The sequence below is a fragment of the Plutella xylostella genome, chromosome 13 (assembly GCF_932276165.1).
Source record: "Plutella xylostella chromosome 13, ilPluXylo3.1, whole genome shotgun sequence".
Lineage (NCBI taxonomy): Eukaryota > Metazoa > Arthropoda > Insecta > Lepidoptera > Plutellidae > Plutella > Plutella xylostella.
In genome coordinates, this window is record NC_063993.1 from 8,654,604 (window position 1) to 8,675,852 (window position 21,249).

Below are 21,249 nucleotides of genomic sequence, written 5' to 3' on the forward strand. Positions count from 1 at the left end.
ATAAAATGTGCACCCGAGGACTTGAGTGGAGTGTCGACGCCTGTCTATGCGTGCGGGAGACCTTAGTTGGGACATTTTTTTTTTATTATTTCGGTAGGAAATTCCATATTTTTCGCTAGCCAATCTGTGAGCACATTTGGGAAGTTTTTCTATCCCAAACCGACTTTACTACATGGCTATATCCAAAATATGTATGTTAGTACCTCTAAAACGCGTGTGTAAAACTTTAAAATTTCGTCATAGAATACCGTATTTTATGACCGAGAGGTATTTACATGGTTTCATAGTAAGTCTAGGTTTTAGGTATGCTGGATTACATGAAAAAATATCTTTTTCAGTCGGTTGGTGTACGCTGTACGTTGTATGGACGTTCGTTCGTTATGTACAAAGAAAGCTGTGAATAATTTGACATATTGTATTAGCCCGAAGGAGCCTTAGGGTCATGTCGCACTCCGCTGTAGAATGCCTTATCTGGATATACAGCCCAATCTCTGAACCTAAATGAAAATTACGCCTTCTTTGAATGTAATGTTGTAATGATAATCGTAATGTAACAAAATGAATATACCAGCTTGGTAACAGTAATTTCTTTCATCGGAAAACTACTTGTCGAGAATATTTTTCTTAGAAGATCAACTTCTTAGAAATATTACTAATGGATTTTTATTTATTCGTCCTGAACTTACAGTGCCGTATGCATCAACAACTATGACGCGATAACGCAAAACTTTTAATAAACATCTCTTTCTCATTTCCAACTTCAGTTGGAGATATTAAAATTAATATTAGCTAGGTACTTTAAAATATATATCCTGAGAATAAATCCAAGTTGGACTCAGCTGTCACATAAACGTGTAATAAAAACGCATAATAAATTTTGTATATAGCGTTAGTTGGTGAAGCTTCAAAGCGCTCTCGCGTGAACAGTTTGATGGAGAGTCCTCAAAAGAACCCTTTGAATAGACACAAAGGCGTCCCCCGCAGACGATTTACTAATACTTTTCAGGGGAAACTTATTTCAAAATCGCTTGCGAATTTATTTGAAATTTTCAGTGAAAAAGTGGCGCGGCGTAAAATTGAACTGTATTTTTGTTTTTGATCGAATGCTATAAGAAACAATGTGTGAACAATCCATGTATTTTTAACGAACTAGGGTGTTCGCTTAAAATTTTTACAGAATATTTTTTGACAAAATAAGGATACGTAGACTAATAAATCATTCGTTTGTTTATTCAGGCTACACAACAACTCATAATTCATAATCTACTTACTAGACACAGTCTGGTTTAAAAACTATTATTATTATTAAATAGGTATACTAATCGCGACCTTGTCATGTTAACTATTTGAATCAAAATATTGAACTAGAAAGGTCAGCAAATGTACCATTTTCCGTTGGCTCTGTGTAACAATATCAAAGTATTTGGGTTACTCCCAATGCGTATATTAAAATATGACCACGGGTTAATAATTATTTGAGAACTTAGTTTTAGTATCTTTACGATAATGTTTGGTGCCGATGTTGACCTTAGCATAATTATGAATGAAAATTTATCTTAATTTTTCTTTCTTTTCATATTAAATCATGTACCTCAATAACCTGTAATGTAAACAATACAGAAAAATCGTAGTGAATCATATGAATTAAAGCAGTTTCTTATCATATCTACTAATTAGGAGTGTACCAAATACAGTCTCAATAGTATCATAAGTAGTGCCACAAGTAGCTTCAAATTCCAAATAGCTGAAGTGTCACGGCCGTGACCCATCGCATCGGGTTATTCCTTATCCGGATCACGACCACAGAATGTCATGCTGCTGCGCTGATCTATCCGACTTAAATACAATATGGCACCTAAAATGTATTTTAAATTAACTTTAGAATTTTAGAGCATTGACCTTTTATTAACCTGACCATATTTAAATAGACGTAAATACAGTGAGGTAAAATATGTACGTTTGCACTTTATGCACGGTTGATATAATCCCCAATGGGTTATTTACTTCAATAACAACTTGGTATTATTGTCTGCGACGTTCCCATCTAACATCCTAACAATATTATAATGTTTAGGTTACCATTCGTTTTATGAATAAATATATATAATATAAACACTCACACCTTGTACTAATGTACTCCCTTGCTTATGTTAGTCCCAATGTAATAGGGGACGGGCCTATTGCCATTTTACGGGCACATCCAAGACCCGAGAACAAATATCTGTGTTTAAACAAATATTTTCCCCAGCCGGGAATCGAACCCGGGACCTTCGGCTCAGTAGTCAGGGTCACTAACCACTACGCCATTCGGCCGTTTTATGAACACAGTTAAAATCCGGTAAAATAACACTGGGCTAAAAATAAGCCGGCTCATCACTGCAGCTGAAGTAGCGTCTTCCCCCCACACACGGCCGCAGCAGATTAACAAATGCAGAAGCCCATTAAGCCCCTCCGTGCAGCGCCTACGGAACCCCTAATTTTACGGAGTGACGGAGAGGCCTCATTTTCCTGACGACTGCGGATATTTTCAATTTTCCCTTCGGCGGCTCCTTTTTATTAGTTCTTGTTTTGTCTGGAATACTAATCGGATTCGAATTAACATTCCACTGACATCTTTGTTTATCTGACGCCGCTGCAACCCCCGGGCGGCGGGCCTAATTATGTACGTCAAACTTTTTATGTTCACTTTTTTATAGAGAGATATTTTTTTCACTGATGGCCTTATAAAAGCCTCCCCTCTGATGTTTGTTGGGAAACTTTTAATGCTGCAGGCTACGGGCGGTGGGTTCATGTTATTTATGTCGATTTTAAACACAGGCTGAGTGCATGCGTGGCTTAAACAGTGGACCGTTTTATTTGTTCTTATTAAATAAACAGGTAGCTATGTTGAAAATAAGACTTAAGTACCTACGTAAATCTCTTTATGGCAAACTACTGACACTTCCATAGAGAAACTTAAGATTTGTGCTGACATAATAAGCAGAGTAATAAATAATTTGTATTAAATCTTACATACTGTATCAGACCGCATAGAATTTACCAAGCCCCTAATTCCTGCATCTTAAGGCGTAAAATTTGCTACAATTTACATCACACAGCCTTGCCGTACCTACGTTTACATCCCAACTAAACTAAAGTTTGCGGAATACTCAAAGTCAGTAAGTATAAAATTTCAGTCATTAGCATAGTGAAGTTTAATGAAGAGCGAACACGTCTCATCAGTATAATGGGATATTAATCCGCGGATGAACGTTGTAATTGAGCTGCCACGTTGTAACACGGAGGGCCGGATAGTTGCTTATTGAGAGTGAGAGACATTGAGTAACTCAATGAGGATTCCATTCCATAGTATTTTTTTATTTTTTTATAACGGAAAAAAAGTTTTTATGGATAGAGTCAAATTTAATATGCCATTTTAGTATTCAGTTTGATGGATCGGGAACGGCCAATAAAAATCTGGGACAGTTTGATGAAAAATAAACGTTGCAATAAAATGTGACGCATATACTCGTGACGTCACCGAAATTCAGATTCGAATTTGACTATCCGCAATCCACTGTCTGGCATTGTTTTCCATTTCCACATTTGAATTCGAGTGCATTCGCGACGTCATGACTAAGCAATTTCTAGACAAGATTTGAAAATGGAACTGGATTCAGTTTTAATCAAAGCTTCTTTGTCACACATATAACCAGCCAGGTAGCGAGGGTTGCATTATCCGCATAGGTCGCGGGATATAGTGAAGCGCGTTAACCGTCCCGGCTGGCAGTAATTAAAGTTGAATTTAATCTGCTGTCACTGTAGGAGGAGTGTGCACGATCCAACTTAATTAGGTTTTTGATGAATTGCCAGTTAATATAGGGCTGAGCTGGAATCTGTTGTGTACAGCAACTTCTATCACTTTTAAAATGAGATACGAGTTTAATTAATGTTTAACTTTTGGACGTGAATTAGCTATGACGACACACGCATGTTTTGTTGGTACCATTTAGTATTTCTGATTGGTTTTGAATAATTAAGTATCTGATACATAGTAAACATTTTCAGTTTTCGGACACCGCAGTAGCTGAAAATTACATTCCTTACCAGTGTTCATACAGTTTATGACTATCTGGATATTACATCAAACAAATATAAACACTTTACCATAAACGTTATCGTGATACACGAAAACATTTCACCTTCAGGAATCGGAATGAACCCGCAAAAAACCGTTCATAAATGGTATTCGAGCAGAGCCACTACACCGATGCGGTCACTCTAGCTAACGAAAATCGACCACAACTCTTTCTCGCTGTGTTAAACGTACCGATTGCATGCTGTCGTTTTTTGCCAAGCTAGAGTACCGCTCCGGGGAGTGGATTCAATAACTACCCGCACTTGAAGATACAAACTGCCGAACGGGGAGCGCTCGAGCGCTAACGAGCCCACTCGGCTGCGCCGTGCGTACGCGCAGTCCTATGTACGTGACTGAAAACCTGGTGGACTACTCCGGAGTCTAGACTCCTGCGACTGGAAAAGTGCGCGATTAAATGGGGGGTGTAGGAAAGCAATCCTCGAAATTTTTACACAATTATATCTTAGATATAATTGTAACGGAATTTATTGAATGATCATCATCATCAGCCAATAATCATCCACTGCTGGACATAGGCCTCTCCCAAGGAGCGCCACAACACTCGGTCCTCGGCCTTCCTCACCCAACCACTACCCGCCACCCGCCTAAGGTCGTCAGTCCAGCGGGCAAGAGGGCGTCCCACGCTGAATGATCATAATAAGTTTTATTTTTATTTAATTTTTTTTAGGAGATAGCTGTAGAAGTAGTAGTAGAAGGGGTATTCTCAAATTTATAGTGTGAAAGATTAATATGAAGCAAATATAATACACTCATAATAAGCTACTCAATCGCCCTTTACTACAAACAAAGACACCCAATTTATTGAATAGCACTCCTCTTTTTGCGTCTAGGCCTGAAAAAAGTTTCTTTGATTTCTGGACCAACAATTCACTAGACAGTTGTTTGGCAGAGTCGCCACTTCCAGTCTCAGTGTAAGCCCCCCGGATTGATTGAGGTAGATGCCTTGTTTGTGAAGTGGAAGAATAAAAATTTGCGCTGAGAGGGTCAGGGAGAGGTCCCACTACAGTGAAATGAACCGAACTAACCGCGTAGGGCTCTTGAAATTTTTCTGTGAAAGGAACGCTGCTTTCATCATTATTTTCGGTTCAGAATGACATTGCACAATGTGTTTGTACATTGTAGTAGGTTCCTAAATTACTAAATACAATGTAAAGGTAATCGAATCTTCCCCTAACTTCATTATCTAGATATGCAGAGACAAGATGAAGTTTCTCCGAGCTTTATGAGCTTTTTCAGTCCCTTTCGTAAGTTAAACTTTAATACAGTTCCCACAACCCGAAGGTAAAACGTATTACTTACACCTGTACATTATTATTATGGCTGCCACAACTCAAATCACTGTATCTATCGGGTCAAAGGGTTAATAGGCGGTATGCAGCTGTCTGTAAGTAATATGCTCCACGGACAATGCGGGGTGGCTGAGTGCTATACGGTCACAAGTCACGGCTGTTCCATAGATCTTTGTTGTGTCGGTATTTGGTACAGGCGTCCGGAGTGTTGAATTTATTGTATAAGTAGCTAGGACAAATATTTTAAGGAGTATTAAATATATATTATGGTAGAAGGGTAACGTGGTATGTAAGTTAAGGATTAGTAACTTTTTACGACTAATGGTAAATAAACAACATTCATATAATTTGCTAATATATTCCTAAGTATCTACCTACTCATCTTGTTATGTAAGCAATTCTTCTAAGTAACTAAGATTACACCGCAATAATTCAAGACCAAAACTCGTCAAGATGACAGGCGGATCGCTGAAAGCTCGTACAGAATAAAAGTAACTTTTTGTACGATTGTAGCACTTTGTCATCGCGCCGCGGAGCATGGGGATTTATTTCAGCGCCCATTACAACTCTCCCTTGGAGGAGAGTGGATATTATTCATCCATTAACGGTCGTTTCAGCGCACCGCTCCGCTGGAATTCCGTCTCAAATTCAGAAATTTCGTTCAAACACATTATTGAAAAACCAAACTTTTTTCTTTACCAAAGTATGTAATTTACCGCGGACACTGACTAATGACTTTTAAAGAAAAGAAAAAAAACGTACTGATGAATAACTAAAAATGCAAACAATCGTAATGCATAATGCAACGCGAAAAGATCCCGCCCGCGTCGTCTCAGTGCTTTAATTAAACCGACTTTTTAAATGCAACGAGCCAAAGTGCATGGAGGTGCACATAAACAGTAATAGTGGGATAAGCAAACAGGTTGCGATATAGCAGTTTGACTAACAGCATATAGTAAACATCGAGTGGCGTGTGTTTGCACGGGGCGGGTGAACGCTCGTGTTACAGTTGGCCCGCGCCTCCCGATACTGCTCATAGAGAGCACAAGCCGAGCCCGACGTAAATATGTTTGTGTCGTCGTCTGCGGCGGGAATAGCGTTACCTCCGCTGATATATTGGAAATTTTCTTGGGCGGCCACAGTTACGTCCCCGCCGTAATAAATTTTGTGACAAACAAACAATATTCCCGGGTCCTTTGTCGGACCGCGACGGCGGCGGCGGCGGCGGCGGCGGCTCGCATCGATTCTCTACTACAGCACCACAGAGAACTGTAGCTTCAAGCTTACACATTTCTTAAAAACTCTACCCCCTAGAGACAATTGTTTTCATAAAGTTGCAACAATAGTGACCCGCTTCATTCTCCCTTTGTAAAATGTAGTTTTGAACAACGTTCCCAACCCACATATTTTCTGGTTAAGACGTAATCAAAATAAATCTCTTGCCATGTTCGTGCAACAATCTGCTCACGTGCTGCCCGCTGCACCCGATCCGCTAAAGTGATATCTTAATTTCATGCAATCGCAGTGACTGTAGAACTATTATTACCTCAGCCAGTATCACGCACTGCCAGACTATATAGCGTCTGACGGTATGACACACGAACGCTTGTGAATCCCTAGCAGGGTAGGCAGGGGTGACTATGATGACATTTCAACCCATTTCCCTTGTGTATTCAGTTTGTTCCATGACTCTATGACACACCTATATAACTCCAGACCTTTCTATGTGATAGTTATATATAATTATTGAACGTAAATACAAATAACACCTTCAAAAGCCTTTCTTTGGTTTTCATAAGCGTAACCTCTATTCAAAAGCAATGGCGGAATAGCACTAGTAACTTATAGGTGTGTTTAAGTTAGAATTCTTTACATTGTACCGTCGGGTGTGGGTGTTCTGCTAAGGCTAAGTCTGCGTGCTCGTGGTAGGGACCTCATTGTTCTTATCGTGATGGTTAATGAGTGTGTTGGTGGAACAGTACGGCTCAGGGAAAATATTATGCAGTTTATTAGCCCGCTATTAAACAATTATGTGGGACTGTACGTACTAAAAAATAAGTACCTCATTTATTTCGAGTGCCATTTATAATGCGCATGGTTAGCGGTTACGTCAGTTTTTCTTTTTCTATGTAGTGTAGACTGTGCAAAAATATATTTTACATAATACCTAATAGGCACTCTCGTGAAGGCCCTCTGTACCACCTGAATTAACCCCATGTCTTCTTCATCTAACTAGCGGAGAGCTTTCTTGGGAAACTTTACAATAATAATGATTGCTGATAACCTTTTGCAGCCATTAGGTATAACTTAGGTTTAGCTTATTCTATAACCATAGACTTACGCCGACACGTAATTTCTCAGGATGTGAAATAGATTTGTTGGGTTTATTTTGCAATCAACGTTCGCAGTTTTCCATTTTTGAGTTGATAGTTTTTCATCAACATTTTATTGTACCTATCTCTATCTGAATGACGTCGTTTTAACTTTGCAAAAACCAACAAGCAATCAATGAAATAAAATGTTTCAAAAAGATTTACAAAGAGGAATATGTAAACAAAATGTCAGCGTGAATTCATTTCGACCCCAGATCGCTGATTAAACATGCTTTTTCACGCCCTTTTTGATTGACTTTATGTCGTTTTGATAAACAATATTACGGAGTAGATGGAGAGTCAGTGGAAAAATACATCCTGACAAATAATGCCTCACTTCCCATGTGAGCTCTTATTTTGAATTAGTCCAGTTAAGTACTTCAGTTACTTTATCCATTGGTACAATTTGTACAATGGTTGTCATTAGGTTGAACTTAAAACGTTTATCTCAGTTTGACAGTAAACAAAATGCAGTATTTAGCTTTAGTTTTATATGTGACATCTTGTTCGTATATTGTTTATCAAAGTTTTGCTGAGTAACATTTTTGTTTTTAATATTCATTACTCGTGTTGTAACATGGGCGTTGCTTTATGCTCTTGCCAAGCCTTTCAAATAGTATATCAGATGCGATATGCTATAGACACGGACTGAACAATGTATCGTTCGACTATAATAAAGGGTAATATGTAAGTACACACTTTACATTTACCTGTTCAGTGGCATTTCATAATAAATTGTAATATTTGTAAAATGCTTTACCTCAATTATTATTGGATGGGTGACCGAATTGAAATATTATTATATATTATATTGTTTTCTATATTACCCGCGTTTTACCATTACATGGGTATAAAATAATGCGTACTATGCCAAGAACATGTACAAGTGAGTAATTCATAACGTTTCTATCAAAATATTTAATCTTTCGACATAGTAAATTTGCATTCAAACGAGACACGATCAAATAAACAAAATGAAAATCCGCTTTGGTCGTCACCACTCTCTCGCTGTTTAAAATTCTTTGAGTAGACCCCCCTCCTGTGGGGTGCTTGTGGAATCCAAATTGACTGACACCCGATGTGCCTGGACAATAATATGTAAAAAGCCTCGCGAAAATAAACAATTCTGCTTTCAAGTTTCATGTTTGCGAAGTCTTTTAAAAGCTCCATTTGGTTATACGTTTACCAAACAATATACTGACATGTAGAGGAGAATTCAATTGATCTACACTCACGAGCAACAAAAAGGTGCCACCTAACATTGCAATTCCATATGTCACTGGAAATTTTCATTGCAAGTGAGTGTTATAGAACAAACGCTTTACATCAAACCTACCTAACAAACATTTCTTTAAAGTTTTTCCATATATCTTACGCTTTGGCACTTGGTTTCTGTTCTTTCCTCGCCTTTTCGATTCGAACTAAAAAGTGGTGGAGCTTAGTTAGATTCTACTCTGTAGGTACGCGGCAAAACCTTGTAGCGAACATTTCAATCCATCTCAGTAGAAATTTGAATAAGACGTATCAGTGCCCCGACATGTGACTCAGGTGCATTCAGGTCACGTGGCCGTAGTAAAATAATAAAAGTTTATCCTTCAACTCAACGTTCTGAATAAAGTGCGGGACGTGCCTCGCGTCCTCGGGTCTAGACTCTAGACGTCTTAGTGCATCTAGGTGCATCCACAATCTGGAACCGCGAGCGCCTGCAGACGCAGATTGGGCGCCGCTGTTTCTGCAACTCACTTACGTTGGTGCGGGGTTTGATTTGCATTGCACCGCCGAAAGGCTTAGAATAACTGCGTTCTCACATTGACAGCTAATGCCATAAACTTAAACACAATGGTTTAAGCAAACGTAAGAAATAAATGAAATATTTACTATTGCATGTCTTGCGAAATATTATCTACTGTTCGATTCTGTAGCAATATTTTGCGCGGCAAAGACAATGCACCGCCAGAAATGCAGCCACCGCGACAGACACCAAGATAATTCGTTTTTCTTTTGTTTTTTTTTTTTTTTTTTCAATTCAAAAATATTTTATTCATGTGAAGCTTACGACTAAGGTACATGCTTATGAGCCCCAAGCTAGAATGTAGCTTATGTGGGTGTTTCCCTCAGCTATTACGAAAGCCATTCCTTTTTCCATGCAAACAAACAAAGCATTAACGGATCGATACGCAAACAGTGTAACTTTCAGTAAACAGTAAAACTGAAACAGAGTCTAGAGAGAGGTTTGTGTTATTTACACTCATTTGTATCAATTGTGGCCGTGAGTTCTTTATCGGTTTCGGTCAGAAAGGCATTCTGCGGGCTGCCCCTGTTATCCAAAACTTGGGATATAAATTTCGACATACGGCCGGGTCGGCGTTGTTTGTCTGACAACAACGCCGCTCGCCAACATAAATTACTGGACAACATTCGTCTCGAGTTCCGAACTCCCAACTACGCTCCACCAATATTTAAATAGTGTACCATGTTCCGATCTGACCAAACATTTACTCGATGCTGACCAACACTTTTGCTATTACAATAAATAAGCAAAACTACCTACCACGTTCATTTATTTCTGTTTTGTGGGTATGGGTATGGGTAGTTCACTTTTAATTCTGTTATTTCATTTCATGTTTGCTGCAAGGGCCGATTTAGCGTCTCTATTCCGTGAAAAATTGGCAAATGGAGTGTGCTTTCAACAACTTCATAAAAATGGGATAAAAACAGCCAAGAGGGAACCATGTATCACGTAATATTTTATAGGGAGGTGAATTCATTTCAACATGTAACAGATCTGAATGAATATGTACTTTCCCTGCTTAGATTCCATTCTACTTAGATACATAGTATAGTGCCAAATGCGTACTATATAGTTTAAACAAAATCATGTCATGATAATGAGTGAGTAGGTAAGTATTTTCTTTGCCATATTGAAATTTAAATAAATATAATAATAAAATATTTTATATTATACCATTACATTTAATTATATTTTTCATAACCGTTACACGTACGTAATCCGGTTAGTGGCAAATCTTACGGATCACTGAAAAGTGATGTATAAGCAGAGCATCGGCGCTGGAGAGCGCACTTGTACAGGCTTACGTTCCCGTACGCCTCATTAAATTTTGTTTGAAAAGAGGGATGAACGGAGCCCCTCCGCGGTAGAGTCAGGTCAGAACATCATTTATTTTTCGCACACAAAACCCGCATAAAAAACTTTTTACCCCGCATGCTTACCTACAATTCAGGCTTCGTAAATTCATCTTTGCCTTGCTGAAGTTTTCTGAAAATATTCAGTACTCGGTCATGAAATCCCAGAACAAAGCGAGTAATAACGGCTCTACTTTTCACAAAAGCCGCAAAGCACTAAGGCGGGCGGGGTAGGTGCAAAACTTTTCTTCTATCCGTACAATAATATGGGAAGGTTTGAATAGCGGCAGGCAGGCGCAAGAGTATAGTCTGACAAACATCAGCAGGTCTCCCGCCGCCGCTAGCGCCATCTCGTGAGCAAATATTGCACATACCACGGGAATGGCACTAGGGTTGCTTACAACTTTACGACAACTCAGTAGTAATGTGGTGTCATAAATATAGTTCAAAGCAGTGTGGCGTAAAACCAATTTCCTTAAGTATGTATGTAAATGCTTAATTTAATGCAAATCAAACCATAACACACAAATTCCCTATCTAGAAAAATGTTGTCGATAAAAAAATATACGTGCGATTCACCACTAGTAAATGCATTTGTTCTACCTATAACGGACCTAACTCATTGGATCTCATATAAAATTTAAACGCCCCTCTTATTGATTGAAAATACCTCTATAATGAGTGAAGAACACAAATAAGTTTATTTATGATAAGTACTTATAGATAAACACATAATAATTATAGACACGAAAGCGTTACACAAAAATAATAAATAAGCATTAGTACCGTGTAAAAATGCTGAAACTTCAGAAAGACAGGATTGTTTGTTTAAATTGTCTGCAGCACATCCCTACGCCTACAACATCATTCATTTCATCCAAACCCCAAAGAGAAAGGGTAAAGAGAGCTAGAATGAACGTCTTTTGTGCCTATAATGATGTGGGGTTTATTGATGATGCCCTTACACAAACGAACCAACATTTTAAAAAATATTATACAACATTAGTGTAATCTGAAATGGTGTAGATTCACGTTGCTATTTTTGTAATTTAACATGCAAAAATATCGTTAATATTATTTGTCACAAATGTTCAAGAAGTAATAAAATGTACTTAAGTATGTAGTTACTTACATTCAGTATCTTCCTATGTTTCACTGCCAGTGTTCCTTATAAAAATACCTAGTATCATATCAAGAGGCTCCATTCTAGCTATAACCGTCTAAATTCGGTTGACATGTAGCGCAGTTCCAGTGACTACAATTGGAGCCATTTCTATACAGTCGGCCGCACCGGACCGGCCGAACAGACGCAATACAATAGATGCCAATCTACACGGAATGGACGCATGCATTTATGGACATCTGCACATTCGCACCAATCCATTAGAGATTCCAGACACGGTCCGCGCTCCGTGGGATGTTTACGCTCCTTCTGCTAATATTATAGCTGTCTACATTGATATTTACTCGGCCAGTTTTGTATGTATAACAGCCTACCTCCTATTAAGATATTTTATGTTCTGAAAGAGCCTCAAAATCTTACTCAGAAATAACGTAGGTTACAGTAATAATTACTTATGTCACAAAAAAAAATATTCTCACATCATTATATCAATCATTAATAAAATTTAACGGTAAAACCTTACAATATACATTTTAAATGCTAGTAACCGAAGTTATCAACGATCATGTTTTAACACAAAATAATTATCAGAGTCGGAGGTTTAGCACATATTGTAACATTCTGAATTTTACAGATCAAAATATCTTTAGAACAGTGTTAATTTTATGGTAAGGCTGCAAGTCTTATACCTTAGTTAGATGTAAGTATCTTAGCCTAAACGTAATCGTTCGTTGGTGAATGCGAGATCATAGCGACGCCGCGCCGCCGCCTCATCTCGGAGCCACAAAGGATGCCAATCGTGATTTACCACAGCCATCGTCTGCCGACTACGATAACAACAAAATTACACATTAAACCAACTTCTTACACAACTTTCCCGTCTGCGGGAATATCTTTGCGAATTCCGGGGAATAATCAGACTGTCGAACTTGGCAGGGAAATTATCGTGATGTTAATAAATTACATAGATAAAGACTATCAGGTTTACTCGACTGTTTTCTCTCTTCACGTCCCAATTATCGCAATTTACGCCATCACAACAACATGTTTTGATCAATCTTTAGTTCTAGTTCGGACAAAAACCAACTGAAACCCGTTAATGCCTGGTTAACATCGACTGGGTTTATTATGCAAGTTTAAATAGGGTATTGGTTTTCTACAATGAATTGGTTCACCGCCTAAATGAGAATCGATCCCGCTGTTTTGCATATCGGCCGGTTATTTTGGGCGTCGATGCGTCGCGACTATGGCTCCCTCTGAAATGAGTCCTCGGTGCAGCCGCACGGAAATGGAGTACTTGATGCTTTCCGCATGAATTCATTATCCATACGCCATACGTGCTACGAAATTATTTTTTTTTAATAATTTTATTTAGGTATATATTATTTTTTCGTTGTTGCAGGTTGGACGAAGCATAAACTGGTGAAGAACGATGTGCCATCAGCGACGCCAACTATTGTACTGACAAATTAATCCCGAGTCGAGTTGAAACACCTTGAGCCATGGATTGCAGAATCCTACTTCTGTTTGCGGTATCAGCGCATTTGTGTAAGTTTTTCAGGCATAAAAAATAATATAGGACATAATATAATAAATTTTATCAAATCGAACTACGATTGATCAAAAATATTGGAATTTCCTACATCCTACTTATTATATAGGTAGGTAATTGAAAAAAACTCATAGTGTAAGTAGGAGTAGAGGTCTTGCCCGAGGTCCTTGATCCATATCTTAGGTGGACTATCGCAGCCCACTTGCTGGCAAATGGGCTGGAACTAACAGGGATATAGTAACACGCCCGGGTGAATTTCAGATCTACTTCCGAATGTGAAAATGCATTTTTATTCCAAACTTTGCATGAAAGTCTTTAGAGAGAATTTCCACCGACAATTGCTTAGAAGTTGTTCTTTGGACGCTAGTTCCGAACATATTTCTTTCAAGGTTCAAAAGGTGAGATTAGTCACATGGAAAAAATTTACGATGTTTGTGCTGAAACACACACAATTGTTTCTCGAGACCATTATTCCAAGACATTACCATAAAATATTTAGGTTTTGCTGTTCAAATAGCACTATATTTGTTTTCATTCCCATTTCTATTCTATCCATCTAGTCCACACGACGATATGGACTCCTTACATCTTTACAAGACATTTAACAACAAATGGCACTGAAGTAATGTCTTTTTTATCACTTTATTCCCCTCGTCTCTTTTTATGTGTTTAGACGTGTTGCTCATTTCTTGACTTTATAATATTATATTTTACTATGAAATACACAACAGTGTCAGCTATAAACTCAAGACTGCTCTACCAATAAAAATTTAAAGCGCCAAGTAGCCTGTTGCAGTCAAATAGCAACAAACTGTAATCTCTATTAAATAAATATGCAGATTTTGCCAGACATTTTAGTACAATGTACCCGTTAAATTCTCATAGGAAAGTATATTTGTTTCTTCGCTCTGAGAGGAAACTAATACTATCTTGCACTCATAATATAAACGTATAACGTATAACGCATGTGATTCTGGGGGTCACTCTCTGAATAGACGAATGAGCGAACTAAAATTTTCACGCAATCGTCACGCTCCATACAACGAGATAGAGCCATGGTTCGCGCTCCGAAGCTTCGGAAAAACAAAACTGCAACACTGACCATGACTCTATCTCGTTATATTAGCGTGCCGATTGCGCGAAATCTCGTTTGTCGATTTAGAGACCCCTTAAGAGTCGTAACAAGTCATCTACTAACATACAAAACATTATGAATTCCAGGCAGCGTAGCGTCGAGCGATGGCGCCCTGCTCACACAGACGGTGTACGGTTTCCTGGACTTCACCACCACCATCGGTAACACCGTCATGGTGTTCTCGCCCGCCTCCGCGCCCGCACCAGGTCGTATACTCGGGTCCAATAGTAGAGACATCGTCATCAGTTATTAGTCCACTGTTGGATGTGACTAGGCTAATGGTCGTATAATCGGATCCAATAGTAGGGTTAACATCATTTGATAGCTGATCGTCGACTGCTGTAGCGATTGCTTTAAGCAATAAGGCCGCCATTTTGTGCTGTTTTACTAACATATAAGTAGAATTTATTGAAAAATAAAAACTTTCATGGTGCCAACTAAAGCGTATTCTATTCTATGAACCATAAAATCGCCATTAGAACTGCAAAAGCCAAAAGCTTTACTGCTGCCTATGTGAAGTAGTATAGGTCCACAATAAGATAATCAATAGCCAGACTAGCGTAGCTATTTTATTTCTATTTTATTTTATTTATTAACAAAAAATATATAATATATAATATATAAATAAATAATATATAGCTATAGATTTGAAAAGCAAAATCTTGGAATATGTTAGGTACACCATATTTTTTTTACTCTTCTCTTTATTGATTAAAGTTGTTACAATTTCCATGATGTTTTTTTTAGTAACCAATTAATAAATAAGTTTTTTTAATTCGTTTCCAGAACCACCAACAACTGAAAAAGTCGTGCAAGAAAACATTATCGAAACGAAACCACCGCCTATTGTAAATGCAAAACCAGAAAATATTAAACCAAGTAAACTATCAGACACAAAAGATAACACAAAGAAACCTGCCTCCCCGGTGGTTTTGTCAAGTGCCGTATCTGTCGTAACATCTCCTCCGAAAAAAGAAGAGAAACCAAAACCTGTCATCAAAGAAATAAAACAAGTCATTTCAAAAGTTGAAGTGGTTGCCAGTCCTTCCAAAATCGTAGAAAACCCTCCGAAACAAAATGCACCTAAATCAAACAAGCCGAGCCCACAATCAAGCAAAAAGAAAGAGCAACCCATCAAAAGTGTGACAAATATTGTGAGCAGTAAAGTTGAAGTCAAAGAAGGACCACCACCGTCAGCCACTCCCAAACTTCACAGTGTTGTTGAAATCAAGTCCAGTGAACCAGCTGATGAGGAACCGGCCATTTTAATCACCAACAATAACATTGGAGAACCAGAATATGACTTTCTATCCAGGCAACCCTCCGAGTTTGTTGAAGAAACATACAAAGTTATCAACCTACGCCCGTCAAAAGCCCATCAGCAAAAACCTAAACATAAGAATCGACCTCCAACACCGCCACCTGAAGATGATGACGAACATCCGATAGGACTGGTGACTACGTTGGGTGGAACTATTGTAAGAGATGGACTCACAACAGTTCATGAAACAAGCGTAATCGGAACTTACATTTCTGGGAAATATGCTCAGGTTCTGAATAGCAATTCACGAGTTCTTCAGCCTTCTGGACATAAAGCAAAGATTTCGCCGACACCAACGCACAGGATTCTTAAGACACCAGCTCCGGGTATATCTAAGAATCGAGATAGACATTTGGAACCAACACCCTCAATTGATGATTCAGGATTTGAAAATAACAAGAATACTCGAAGGGCAGTAAGCAGCGGCAGCTCTTACAAAAACCGCGATAGAAGTCAGGTTAACAGCAACGCTAAAAATGATCATGATAGTAATCCCGGTTCAAACAAAAAGTTTAAAAACAGGGTTTCTTCGCAATCTCAGCGAACTCAAAGGTAACATATCACTTAGCTTAATCTCCGTTAAAAAATTGCATGCGGATTACTAACAGTAATTATAATACTATATGAGTAAGTATACTAACGGGATTTATTAAGAAGCAGAATGTTATATTTTATTTTAAACTTTAATTATTTTATTAAAGTAGTAGTAGGTAAAATGTTTAGAAATAAAATATAATTATGTAGTATCATTAATGTAACAGTAGGTGGCAAAACTCTTTAATATTTTTTTCAAAAATATTGTTTTGTTTATTTCCAGTACTCGATATGGCCGACCAGCAAACCCCGCTCAATTGGCTACCGTCTCTGTTTTCAGTGAACCATCTGCATCGTTCTCAAACAGACGGAAGAGTAACAATCGCAACTCCATCCAGAAGTCTTCTGTTGCTCCAACCAACAGTGAGAATCAGTCGCGCCGTGGCTTCAAGCCGCGCATCCAGCCGTCTGCCGTAGAGCAAGTCACCCCCAGTGCCTCCACCAGCGTATACAAGTTTAAGCTAAACAGAGCGCCCGGCTCAGGACGCTGGCAATACAAAACGAGCCCGAAACCAAAAGTTACCATTCGAAAAATGAAAGACGATGATGAAACCTCGACCACTCCTAGCATCAACCCGCTCCTTGACGACCCGCAATCGAATGACATCACGCTGCAATCTCGATCTGACAATGACCTAGAACTGTCGGGCTCGCATAGTGGACCAGGCTCTCTCCTCGAGAATGATACAGATGAAAACTCAATCGAAAAATCACCTCCAGTAGAAACGCTAAGAGTGGAAATTTCTACGCCAGCTGACTTCAAAGATGTATACTATGAAATTGCTACCATTCGGTCTCCTTACACTTTCCAGGTAACACTATGTTTTTTTTATGATCGCTTTAAATCGTTACCTAAAGATGTAAAAATAGTAGTAATATATCTTGCTTATTGAAATCTTTTTGTTTAATTTCAGGTTGGACGAGTCAAAAACACCCGTATCATCACAGTCACTTCAACTATTAAAAAGAGTATAGAACCTACTGTAACGCCGACGCAAAGTTCTCTCAACGAGCCGTTGACAGAAAATATTTTAGCGACTGCATCTCCATATGACAAAGACCATTACCTCCTTGATTCCAGCATAGCTACACTACCTGCCTTGACACTAGGATCAGACATGGAAACACCACCTCTAGAGACCTACACTGAAACATTCAGCACCACACAGACGATGTTGAAAACGCACATATTACCAGTAGTCAGAGATATGAATATGACCAGCAGTTTAACTTTCATACAAACGTATGTGGTAACAAGATTAGTGACAGCCACGAAAACTCTACCTCCCATGGAACTATACCAGTTCATTCCCAGCAAAACTTTGAAAGAATTCAACAGCCGTCTTGACGAAGCCGGCTCCGAGCTACACTTGGAGTTAGATTTCGGAGATAGCAACGAAGACGAGGAGGGATCTCCGCGAAGAGTCTTCCCTCCGGATCTAGACTTGGCCAATATCGGGACGGACTTTGACCTTTCGGAAGTGGACAAGTACCGCGTTCCTGACAATCACTTGAGGCTGAAGAAAGCTCACGGGCAGAACTTGAAGTCGAACCACGTGACGGAGGCGCCCGCGGCGTCCACGCCGGCGCTGACCCCCGAGCAGGCCCAGCAGCTGGCCCTGCTGCGGCTATTGAACCCCGCCGCCGCCGCGCAGATCCCCAACGTCGTCACCACCTCCAAACCCATCCTCACCTACGAAACTGTTTACGAATCGCACGTCATACCGTTCTTTGACGGCAAGAACACTGTCAGCAGCACTATATCTCGGCCCGTCGCAACGCTAACGAAAACAGAATACGAAATCGGGACAAGCAGCTTACCCGCTTTGCCGCAGCCTCTAAATCCGCTCTTCCCGCAACAATTCTCGCTAACTTCAACGCCAGTCGTGTTGAACACAGAAGTTACAGCGACTGAGAGTCAAGTTTTGAAATTAACTTTCGGCGCGAAGACAGTGTATACCACGTTGTTCAGTACCCGCGTGGTGCCGACGGTGCTGACGTCATACGTGACCTCATCCGTGGCCGTGCAGCCCAGTGCCGCGCCCGGCTTCCCCGGGTACTTCCCGCAGCCCTTCCCGCCGTTCCCCTACGTAGGATAAGTGCATCACTGTCAGGAAATTTGTGATAGAACACTTTCGCGAATCGCATAGAACTCCAGTGTTGTGAATTTTTGTGATGGAAACACAAAAGTTTTCCTTGTGAGCGAAACTTTGTAAACGAGAGTGCGTTCTCGGTTGTTGTACAGTGCACGTGATAAACTATATTGCTAGTGGTGAACAACAACACAATGTTGCGATTTATAGCTTTTGTGAAACTCGAAAACTCTAAACTTGTATTTCTTATAAAGTTTTCCCTAAGCTTAGCCAGGCGATGTGAGTTATGAATACGCCAAGTAGTTGCTAAAATATATCAGATCTGCAATAATTCTACACTGCCTTCGTTGTAAATATCGTTATTTATACTTTTCATGTTCGTTGTAAATATTTTAAAACAAAATCATAAAATAATTTAAGTTAGTGTCAAAGTTACGAATAAAATTAGTTGTAAAAATATTTTTCTAATGTGTAGTTAGCATTGTAATGGAATTGAATACTCTTTTTTATACATTTTGTAAATCCTCTAAATAATTGATTTAATGTAATAAAAGTTGTATAATAAAATAAACCAGTGTGTATTGGTCATTACTCTATACATATACCTAACTATCTAGTCCTACCTATAAACTTGGGGGTCACGCTCATTGATTCACGCTACGGAAATAGTTTCCAAGCCAAGGAACTGCAGACTACGATGCAATGGAACTCAACATTTCGTTTCATATTTTGTTGGCTGTAAATTGAATTAGGTCCGCCGCAAATTCTACTGAAAATAGCTGTTTCTGTCTTTTATCCGTGGCGTGGCGGTGTGGGGAAAATGGTGAACGCAGCCCGAGGATAAACTATGATTTGAAATCTAAAGTTTAAATACAGCATTTGTCTTTCCATAAATATACGGAATGTAACTGAAATGAAAAAGAATACTTAGGAACTTACTCATCTCTGGCAAAAGCAAGGTGTTTTCGTCTCATACCAATGAATATTAATACACTCACGGGCAATGTAAATGTTCCACAAAGAAAACTTAAAAAAAAAGTCCAGTCTAATAGGACGATTCGTGGTATATATTATGTATGTTTCCAAAAACTTCTTCTCAATAAAATTAGAATTGGTGAGTAGTGTTGTTAGTCAGATCATGGACATCAACATCAACATTGGAGTTTGATTGAGTGTTCACTAAACAGTTCAACCAACAGTATAATTTAGTTAAGCTAAACCATTTTGTATTAAAATGCTTTTAACCAGGATTCCCCGGTAATCTTCAATATAAATTATAGTTTCACTCAGCTACTAATTGTTCCGTTTAATATTGCTGACCCTATTTACCTATTCAATTGGAGACAAGCTGAATGATATTGGGAGCGAAAATTATTACTTATGTAAAATTAAGGAGATATATATGTACCTATATAAAGTCTATGGAAAAGCCAAAAAAAATATAATTTACGTGAATTTTCCAAAGAATTTTTAATCGGAAAGAATACCTTCTTTTGTCAATACGTACGTATGCGTAATTACGTTCATCATGTTCGTAATATTCGGGATAAATCAATACTATACTTACATAATACCTGTGTCCGATATCTACACGATCATACCTATAATAAAAAATGTATAATTATATACTCAGCAAGTAAGGCACAGACAACAACTTTTTCACAAATCCTAACAATCACTGTAGACTTACGAAAGTAAAGCAATCAAATTATTCCAAGTAAAAATATCAAATTTATTCCGGGGTGTAATATTTCATAGACTCCAGGTTTATTTCCCATGATATCTTAATTAAACCTGTTTCGTAGCGGCAAGAGGCGAGAAACAAAGAGGCCGAGTTATGAAACTAAGATTAATGTAAGCTGTTTTGCTAACTTAATAAATGTAAGTTATTCTTTGAATTTTCTTTTATTTTCTTCTGAATTAAAACGAGTCATTTGCGCGCGAGTCGCTAATGCCCCAGTTAAGACGAGATTAGTTTGACGTTTTTTGTCTCTGATTTACTTCTTAATCTGCGTTCCAGATTAAATTGTTATGAATTGTAAGAAATAATAAGAATGCTTATTTAAATTCTCAGTATCCGGCGCATTATTACTGCATTTAACAATAGTAAGTAGTTTAATCACAAATAATGCAATGTCTTAACCACCTTATTATCCTTCCACTGAAACTATAACGTGCGTGTGGTATGTAATGATAACGCACAGTATTATTGGTTTATGTAAGCATAATCTATTAATTAGATCATTTACGGGAGCTGACCGCGCCTGGGCCTCGATAAACACAGGCGATGAAACCTACTTGCATGTTGAAACACATACTAAGTATAGTCGTTATTATTAAATTTTGGATAATATTTTCCCCGATTATATAGAAGGTATACATTACTTGACTACTACCTGTTTCAGCCTGAAAGTTCCAATTAAGTATCTTTACTTCTATGTAACGTATCATCTATACCTTATGCAGCATGGATTTTCATCAGTCAAGT

At 38.5% G+C, this 21,249-nt stretch overlaps 1 protein-coding gene across 3 annotated transcripts in view; it reads left to right on the top strand.

Moving 5' to 3' along the window:
- Positions 1–19,326, top strand: part of LOC105387187 — an 81,660-nt gene extending 62,334 nt beyond the window's left edge. For 2 of the 3 annotated variants that reach the window (XM_038111985.2, XM_038111986.2), the window contains 5 exons: positions 13,469–13,614; positions 14,840–14,959; positions 15,540–16,626; positions 16,892–17,480; positions 17,583–19,326. In XM_038111985.2, the coding sequence (XP_037967913.2) occupies positions 13,569–13,614; positions 14,840–14,959; positions 15,540–16,626; positions 16,892–17,480; positions 17,583–18,767 (3,027 nt within the window). In that variant the 5' untranslated portion in view covers positions 13,469–13,568 and the 3' untranslated portion in view covers positions 18,768–19,326. The remainder of the gene's footprint in view (positions 1–13,468; positions 13,615–14,839; positions 14,960–15,539; positions 16,627–16,891; positions 17,481–17,582) is intronic. The other variant, XM_038111988.2, reaches the window with a different exon arrangement.
- Positions 19,327–21,249: the final 1,923 nt, after the last annotated feature.